At 46.0% G+C, this 9824-nt stretch overlaps 1 protein-coding gene across 1 annotated transcript in view; it reads left to right on the forward strand.

Annotated features, from left to right (window-relative positions):
- The window catches only part of SMPD3 (sphingomyelin phosphodiesterase 3), a 266077-nt gene extending 257335 nt beyond the window's left edge, over nucleotides 1–8742 (forward strand). The window contains exons 9-10 of the mRNA XM_020989278.2: nucleotides 2948–3101; nucleotides 4056–8742. Coding sequence (XP_020844937.1) covers nucleotides 2948–3101; nucleotides 4056–4157 — 256 coding nt within the window. The 3' untranslated portion in view covers nucleotides 4158–8742. The remainder of the gene's footprint in view (nucleotides 1–2947; nucleotides 3102–4055) is intronic.
- The last annotated feature ends 1082 nt before the right edge of the window (nucleotides 8743–9824 follow it).

A 9824-nucleotide genomic window follows, 5' to 3' on the forward strand; every position in this document is an offset into this window, starting at 1 on the left:
AAATAAGCTTAGAAAACTCAAACCCCTCGTAACAGAAGGAAAATCTTCAATCATAAGACTTGGCAGAGAATCCAAGGCAGCATTTGTACTGGCAAAAACTATGCTAGATGCCACCCAGGCATCAATTTTCTTTGGCCTATTAATAAAATTGGACCACTGGGTTACAAGATTTAGGAAGGTCAATAGGACTGGCACAGAGTTTTTGTCTCTCATTCAAAAAACCATTAGTCATACTTGGTTACCTTCTTAAGAGCTCCACTGAGCCTAGGGCTGCCAGCACTCTGGACATGCCTTCTTGGGGTGCCTAACTCCTTGGTCTCTATTTGGAAGCAGAACAACAACAGATCAAGCTTATACACAGTCTTCAACATTCACAAAGTCTTCCTCATAGCAATGATGAGTTAGGCGCCAAAATTATTGTCCCCATTTCACAGAGGAAACTGATTTTAGAGAGGTAGTGATTTGCCCATCTGGATAAAGAGTCTCCATCAGACTAAGGGTGAAACCTCCCTCTCCCCCATGACATAGCAACTCTGCATTAAACTGACTTCCAGTAAAGCAAAGTCAGTGGCTAGTAGCCACCAATTAGATAACAGGGCCAAGCAAACCTAATACAAGCAGATAACTTTCAAAGCAAAGAAAATTCCATCCCAGGCAGATGGCATTCTGGAGTCTAAACGAGACTTTCAAAGAGGATGTACATTTACAAGACCAACAGTTGAAGCAGTTTCTAATTCAAAGTCTAAAATTACATGAACTCAGGGCTGTCTCTTAGTACAGCCAATTTGAGGCAATTAATTAGATTATAGTCTAAATCCAAAGCACCATCCTATACCAAGAAATTATCTTTTATGAGGTGATGATTAAAAAATGACTCCTATCCTTTGCTTATCAGTAACTCTCAGATCACTGATGCTGGAATTAATTAGGGAAGGCAAATGGATGATAATGGATTCCATTTCTCTGATTTAATGATGTTCTGAATGTTATTAGAGTATTTATCTTTAATGCTGATAAATTACTTCTTGTAGAAACCCATGTTTGCTCGTTGAACCATTTTCATGCTCTTCTTTCCAATCTGTCTATAATTCAAGTGACCCCATCCAGAGCATCATTTTAAGCCTATGCAGTATCTCTTGTCTTTTGCTTCATCCTGGATGTCTGAAGAGGTTAAGACTGCCAGAAAGACACTTTCTAGCTCACTCATCCTCTCGAACTAAACCCTAGATTCAAGTTTATAGTTTTTTCTAAGAAGTGGCAGGTGACTTGGGAGTGGCAGGGGACGGGGAATGAGGCAGTCTGCTTCTCAACCCAAAATGGAATAAAGTCTATGCATCCATCCCACTGTCCAACCAGCAAGCCTATCCATATTCAAGACTATTCATAGAACCAGAGGACTGAAAAGGAGCATAATACTGTGGAAAGAGAATAGGTCGGAAGCCTTGGTCTTGGGGTCAGATACAGACTCTGTCTCTTACCACCTACATGAACTAAGTTTGGGCTTCAGTTCCTCATCTATAAGATGAAGGGGTTGGATTACACAACCTCTAGGGTCCTTCCAACTCTAAATCTACAACCCACTCCCTCACTTTACAGTCAAGAAAACTAACTGCCCTAAGAAATGATTGTCCAAAGTCACATTGCTAACCAGCAGGGTTGGGAATAGAATCCAGATCCCCTGACCAGATCCAGTACCTCAGGCTGCTCCCAATACTTTCATTTGAGGGTAAGAGCAAAACCCGTAGAGTCAGGATGAGAACCAGTTTCATGGAAATAGTTCTAGGCATGGAGTCGTGAGAACTAGGTTTCCTTAGTGTTAACTCAGTCCCCCCGGTCAACCCTACCTTACCATGTGGCTCTGAAAGATCACCTAACTACTTTGCACCTTAATTTGCCCACCTATTTACATGAAATGAATAATAGTTACCTAGACATAGAATTATAAGCTTAGAGCCAGAAGGGACCTCTAACCCAAGCCCCTCATGTTACAGTTGAGGAAACTGAGGCCCAGAAAGGTCATGACCTCTCCAAGGTCACACAAATAGTGACACCAATGGGATCGGAATTCAAGTTCTCTGACTCCAAACCCCAGTGCTTTTTCCTGGACCCCAACAGCCCCTCTACTGGGAGATTCAATAAGATAATAGAGGTGAAAATAAACTTCTGTACTCTTTGAGAAGAAAAAAATGGCTCTCAGCCCTACGGAGACGAGGGTACCAACAGTAACATCCCTCTGTTATGGAGCAAGAACCCAGCTCCTAGAAAGGGGGGGGCTAGGTGGCCCCATATTCATCATGGTGCCACAGGCTATGTGTTTCAAGCATTCATTTTTCTCCAGCAAGAGGGAAGACAAAAGAAATAGAATTCCAGCTCTCATACTGCATTCAAATGGACTCTGGAAAAAGCCATTTTTGAGCCATTAAAAAAATTAAGACTAAAAGCCCACATTTCTAAAGCAGTTTCATCACAACAGCATTGGAAGGGCCCAGATTGGCCCTCAGGAGATTAACCAACAAGGGGCCAAGAGTTATTCTTGGCTTAAGGTGACACCTCCACCTTCTCTAAATGAAGCAGAGCCTGTAGATGCTGGGGTCACATTACACGGCAATGCTTATTTAAGCATCTAAGCTTTTCAATGTAGAGACACTGGTCTCCTCTCCCACAAATCCTCTGTTTCTAAAGAGCAAAGTTTACTTGAGTCACAACAGGAGAAATTTAAGTTTTTGAATGTTTAAACAACTTAGCATAGCCAGGATTATTTCCCCTTTTACAACCTAATGGCAACTCCACTGGCAGAAACCATAGATGGACATGCTTGAATCTTGTGTTGGGGTTTGGGGAGGGAGTTGAGGAGGGGTGGTCAGAGTCATCCTTCACAAGCATCTCACATCTGAAATGGGGAACCCTGACACTGTCTGCTCACAACTTGTTCATTTGTATGGACCAGGGCTCTGGAAAGCGAAGAAGGGAGGAAAGAATATATTGACTATCCCACCAGCAAGAGCCATCCTTCCAACCAGAAGGTCTTGGTGAAGGGTAATGGCAGGAGAATTGACTACATGCTCTACTCTGAGGAGGGCCTCTACCTGGAGTGGAAAGTGGTGAGTTTTCCAGGAAAGAATGTGTGCGGGGCAGCTGGGAGGGCCTCCCTGGGTGTTGGGCTAGTCCAAGCTGCTTTGGCAGGCAGCCCTGCAGCCTGCCTCCCAGGCTCAGGTGCGATGTCTGGGAGCAGAACACACAAAGCACCAATTTGCTAGACCGGATAGAGGTGGAAAGTTTTGAGTTGGGGTGAGCTATCTCAGCTGAGACAGTTCGGCATAAGTCAAAGAGTTCTATATTTGGAATCAGAGGACCTACCCAGTGCCAGCTCTGCTACTAAGAAAAGACCCATGTGAACCTGGACGAGCTGCATCTCTGGACCCAATTCCTCATGGGCAAAAAGATCTGGTCGGGCCAGATCAGGGGTTCTCATCTTGTTTGGGTCATGGGCCCCTTTGGTAGTCTGATGAAGCCTATGGACCCCTCCTCACAATCCTATTGATAAATACATAGGATTACAAAGGAAACCAATTAGATCAAAATACAGCATCAAAGTATTTTAAACAAGCTCCCAGAGCCCAGGTTAAGGACTTTTTAAATGATGTCGAAGGCCTCTTCCGGCTCTGAATCCTACGGCCTCATTTGTACAGTGTAATGAGAGCACCTGCTTCACAGGGTTGTGATAATCAAATGACCTGGTCTACGTAAAGCACTTTACAAACCTAACAACTGCTACATCGGTGTCAGCTAGGTTGGTGACAATCATCCTATAACCGGGCCCAAACTAAGGTGGGAGGAGGGGGGAAGGATGAGCTCAGCAAGAGGGGCCTGCAACAGGAGACCACAACCTTTTAAAAGGAACATGGCGGCAGCCACCTGGTCTCTCCTTGTCTGACCACCTTGCCCTCTACATTCCCTTTACCATCAGAATGTTTTTTCTGTGCTTAACTGCAATCCCTCCTTGTTGAATTTTATCCTCACCCTCTCTTGTTCTTTACACCATTATTTTCCTGTAGGAAGTGGAGGAATTCAGTTTTATTACCCAGTTAGCAGGTCTGACTGACCACCTACCTGTGGCCATGCGCCTGATGGTCAACACTGGCGAGGAAGAGGTGTAGATGCACCAGCCCCGCGGTCAGTCAGGACCCAGGCCAGCCTAAGAAGACCTGGCCTATGTTCTTGGGATACAAAGGACTTTTTTCCAGTGCCACGTGAGCCAGATGAAAACACCTGGCCTCCAGTCACCTCTCCCAACACCTCCAAAGATGGACCAGGTCCCTTCTCCATTGCTCTCTGGAGCCAAGAAGAGGGGACAAGGATGGCAGGAGGTGAGAGACCAAAAGGGATCCACGAGGGCTAAGGCCACTGTCCGGAGCTACCCGGGCAGCAGGGTCGGCCTGAATTTCTACACGTTCACTGTGGACCAAGGAATGCAGTGGCCAGGCGGCTGGGAGGGGAGGGGAACGCCGAGCCCTAACTCCTTTTAACCAGTGCCATTCTTACAAAACACGGTTTTATATGAATTCTACAGCACAACTTAGTTTGCAATCTGTGGGGTAGTGCTCTTAATGGGTTTTGCATCATTTCTTTGTATAGCTCTTATAAAGCTGAAGGCTTGGTTTTGGATTTTTTTTTTAGCCTGCCAATGTCGTCATAGCATGCCTGTGCCCTAGCATGCGCTCTAACTGCATGCTACACACTCGAGATGAAACAGCCATTATGATAGCCATAGGGCAAAAATAGGGAAAAAAAAAAAAGAATTCGAAACGCAATCAGGAAATAGTCCAGGAGGCCCATTACGGACTGCTGGGCAGCCAATAGGTTTTTTTTTTTTAACCAGCACAGTGGGGCTTTTCCAAACCAACAATAATGCTCTGTCTCCAGTGACAGGGAAAATGCTGTGTTCCTTTCCAAAGGCCTACATTTGAGGGGAATTATGCTCTAGGAAGAAAAAAAAATCACTTTGAGGTACCCAGGAAGGGAAGGCCAATGGAAAGCAGGTCAGTGTCAGTCCCCACCTGACTTTAAAGACATCCAATGCTCCTAAGAGAGAGGCTTGTCAGGGCTGAAAATTAGAAAAGAGGTGTTTCTGGGAAAGGGACATAATGAAAAGGGAAAACTCGATGGAACCTGTGGTTTTATTGGAGAGTGGGGAAATCTCACCATACAAGTGGGAAGGAGCCATCTACCTTTTATAATACTGATTTGTAGTGTTCTTTCCTGTCTCTCAACCCACAGTTCCATTTCTATTGCATGATCTTTCTTAGCTTCAAACCTGAGTGACTTTGACCAGATGACAAAGTTAGGACTTCAGGGTTCTTCTCCATCATGTGGCATCATTTTGTGATTTGGGGAAGGAAAATTTAAAAAAAAAAAAATCCCTTTGTGCCTCAGTTTACCCACTGGTCCAGTGGACTGCTGGTCCCTACCTCACTGGCCCAGCTGAGTCCCAAGGGAGTTGACTATACTGTTGCTGACAGATGAGCGGCTGCCCACGGTCAGCTTCTGAGTGATGCGTATCTCCAGGATGAAGTCCGACTTGGCCTGTTTCTAGCTCTTCGTCCAGTAGCCACCCCAGATCTCCTGGGATCTCATCCCTAGTTGCTCGGCCAATCTACCTTTTATTTTTTTGGCCCATGGCTGAGGGCCCCTGGACACCAACCAAGCCATAGCTGGGGGGGGGGAGATTTACAACTAAGGATCCTTTCAGGGCTAGGCCTTCACATTTCCACTGGGCTCTCCCAAGGAAGGATTCCTAGTCAACCAAACATGAAAACTGAGGAGGGGGATGTCAAGAAAGAAAAGAAAATGACCACATCAACCTCCTCCATTTGGTAAGATTGATCATTAACACCTCCTGCCACAAGATCTCTGCACAATCTGCACGAATGGAGAGACACGTCATCTTGTGCTCCCAGACAAACAGCCCCTGTGGCACCGTCCTATACCACTTGCTTTTCCTCAATTGTGCTTTCTTTGGGTCCTCCCTTTGGCTGGTCCTGGGCAGTTCTGGTCCCAGGTATCACTGTTGCAGGGGAAAAGTTAAACTCACTCCACTCTCACCAACAAGGGATCTAGTTTGACCCCGGATTTGAAAATCACCTGTCTGGGAGCCTGATGCCAGCCAGACCTCCTCCAACACATTCTGCCGATTCCCTGTAAGAACATCCTGTCTTAAGCACCTTCAGCTTTAATTCTCTGCGTAGCCTCTTTAAATAGAAGCAATCAGGCATTTTCCTCTCCCTCTAACCCATGGAATTTTTTTAACTTTATGCCAAACTACTACTTAGATTTTGACCTTGGTTTTTTGGCGATCTCTGGTTTTAAACAGAATGTTGTTACTTATTGTTCACACAACCATACAACACCCTGAGCTCTTATTCACACCGGTCTCATACCCCAGCATAGCCCACAGTAAGAACAGGGTGATGACAGCACCAGAACCCCACGGTACAAATTCTCCTCGTCTTAGTACATTGACCCTGTGCCTTCTGATGCCTTCATCTGCATGAGAGGTTGAGTGAAGTTGATGGGCAGGAGCAAGGGTGGGGAGAAATGACTCCTTCATCCCAATCCAGCCAACTATCCGTCCTCAGCCAAATGCAGCCAGGAGGTAAGACTGGCTATGGACAGGTGACCCGTGTGTGACCCATCCAAAGGCCTTAGCCCTTCACAGCCATGAGACACTGCTACTGTTTGGGGGAACAAACACCCCTCCCAAGTCAGGTAAGCCCAGGGCAGCTCTAGGTATGATTCTGCTATAGGACTAGGCCCAAGGTTGGGCTCAAATTCATGGAAACCAAGGCTGACGTCTAACCGTCCCCAGGCAGTTTGACAGCAGGTGTAAGGAACAGAAGATCAAGGGCAAAGAACAGGACCCAGGGCAGCCAAGCCACTGCAAGTCTGAGGGGGAACAGTGCTGCCTGAGGCCACTCCATCAAGAAATGCTATTTTTCTGAAAGGAGCAAGATTTAAGCTTGAAACAAAGGATGAGAGGGTGCAGGCTACAGCTGACGGTGTCTGATCAAATCATTCCTCCTGCTTAGTGAATCCTCCCTATTCCTGATCTCACCTCCAAGGGTCACCATGGGAGTGATCACAACCACAGAAAGCAAGGGCTCCTAGCTATGCTAGGAAGAGAGCTGGACCTACCCCAAGGGAGCACTGCCAGTGTCCCACCCTCTTTACCAGAGTGTTTCATCCAGAAATCGTGGTTGCAGCATCTCTACATTCCTAAGGCTAGTGTGCTTTGAGGAATGCTAAACTCCAGGCCCTCCCTACCTGTCCATTCATTCATTGATTCTCCAAACAAGACTCTGACATCTTTTTGGAATCATCCACACTTTAGAGTTTTCACTGAGCTAGAGAATCCCAACCTCTTATAAGAGAGAAGCCTTTAGACTCCGGGACTTTTTAACATTCACTTATTCTGGTTTGTCAGTGCGCATGAATCACGTGATTGTTATGATCGAACACATGCCACAGGACTCATCAGGTTACAATTGTTCCAGCTGTGAAGCCACATACCCCTACCCACAAACACAACCACCATCCGCAGCTGTGTATGTACGGACATCCTCACACATACAGAGCCTTGCAGAGCGCCCTGAGTCCAGGGCCAGTGATACAGAATGTCAGCTTTCCCTGGCTGGATCCAGCAGGGGGGCCAGGGAATACTGAGGGCCAGTCCTCGTAAGCCAGGCAGGGACTGGTGCCTCTCTCAAAGGCTGGAGACAGAACATGTGATGGTTAGCGTTGTTCTGCCAAGTGGACCATCTGCTGGGAACTGTATTCACTCACCGGGAAGCAACTGTCCCATCTGGAACATGATGGCTGGGTCACACACTCCCCTCTTTGCTGACTACACGGCCTTAGGCAATCTCCCTGTGCCTCCATCCTGTCCTCTGTAAAACAGGGACAAAGTCTGGCCAGCCTTTGGCAGCTCAAACACCTAGCCCTGCTTTTATCCTTTTTGACAGAGATGTAAACTAGTGCTCAGAGACCACAACTTCCCCTCCCTCAATCCTTGGCAACCAGCCCAGAGCATTTGCTTGTCATGATGGTTTTAGGAAGCCCACAGATTATTCTAAGGGGGCTTGTCCATAAACTAAAATTTTTACAGTCTTGATTTTTTAAAAAATTTCCCTGTGACTCAGATTCAATGAAATCAAGTAATGTCCAAGCTAGGAGTAGCTCATGGTCTCGCTCCTGGCTTAGAAACAATAATCTGCTTCTGCTTCTGCTCCTGCTCCTGCTCCTGCTCCAGGGCTGGGGAAAGGGAAGATGCCTCTGACCAGCTCCAAGATAAGCCATGCATTGGGACCCAGTTCAGTCGGACGGCTTATGAAGGAAGCGTTTTCATGTGTCCAAAACCATCTTGAGTTTTAAGTATGAATATTAATCTTGATGCTTTTTAAATATTGTATTACTGCTAAGGTTAGAAAATACCGTTTTAAAAAAACTTTTTTAATTTCAATAATTTTTCTGTATTGTATCCTTCTGGGACCTGAAGGGGTTTTATACGGTAAGCACACCTAACGTTTTGGTAAAACTGTATCTGATATATATCCATCTGTTTCTTCCCTGTAAGAAAACAAATCTTACATCTAATAAAATATTTTGAAGGGTTTTTTCTTTCATTTATTGGTGCTGAAAGGAATGAATAGTTGATGTGAAGGAGAAAATAAAACATTAAAACTCAAAGCTTCTGTTTCCCATTTATTTGAGTGATTTATTGGGGAAATTCATTTTGCTCTGACCCCAGAGTAGAAGTCACTTTCCAGGGTTTTAAAAACCAAAGAAGACCCACCCATTCCAGATCTCTGAGAGAACCCACAGTGGTAGCTAACCAATTTCTATGATATTCCTCATGTACCTCCCAAAGATGCAATTTATAAGATTATGGAAGGATGCACAGCAAGACCCCAGTTCCAGGCCCAGCTCTGCCACGATACGTAACTGTGACCAAATGCCCTAAACAAATAGCTAATCCCGACTTTCCTCCAAAATGAGGATACACTGCTTGTCCTACCTACTTCACGGAGCTACTGTTAGCGAAGTACTTTTGATTCTTCAAAATACCTGTCATTTCCTCTTCATAGGTACATCCTCCAACAATGCAGCCTGAAAACCCTTCCTCTGCTCCTTGGTAAATGTTTCACGGTTAGCTGTGGTGGGAAAAAATCCCTAAGCTGGTGGCAAACCCTGCACGAACGAGCCAGTCTGCAGCTAGCTGAGCCAGACCAGTGCAAGCCCCAGAGAACAGAGTCCAGCACCGGCTCATCCCTGAGGCCTTTCCTGCTCAGTTAGGATCTGCCCTTCCCGGCTGACTGGCACAGCCAGTGCCCCAAGCACCACTCCACTCTCCAATGAGTTATCAGCCGAGGGCTTGAATGGAGAGTTATGCCTAACAAAGACAACTGTCGTGAACCAGGCGAGCCTCACCTCTGCTTCAAAAGCAGCGAACACAGGGAAGGACAGGATGTTCACCAGCTGGCCTCTCCTAGTGCATCCCTCATCCTTTCCCGCCACTGCAGATGCAATGGATGCTCTCAAGGCGGGGAGGGGGCTCCAGTGCCATCTCAACTGACTGAATCACTGGCTCCCACATGTCACTCTCTGACAAAAACTGCTGGGAAAACTGGAAAAGAGTATGGCAGAAACTAAGCATAGATCAAAATCTCACACCATATACCAAAATAAAGTCAAAATGGGTTCATGATTTAGATATAAAGGATATAGCTATACAAGCAAACTGGGAGAGCAAAGAATAGTTTACCTGTCAG

Source organism: Phascolarctos cinereus, unplaced genomic scaffold, assembly GCF_003287225.1.
Source record: "Phascolarctos cinereus isolate Bilbo 61053 unplaced genomic scaffold, phaCin_HiC Scaffold_2;HRSCAF=192, whole genome shotgun sequence".
NCBI lineage: Eukaryota > Metazoa > Chordata > Mammalia > Diprotodontia > Phascolarctidae > Phascolarctos > Phascolarctos cinereus.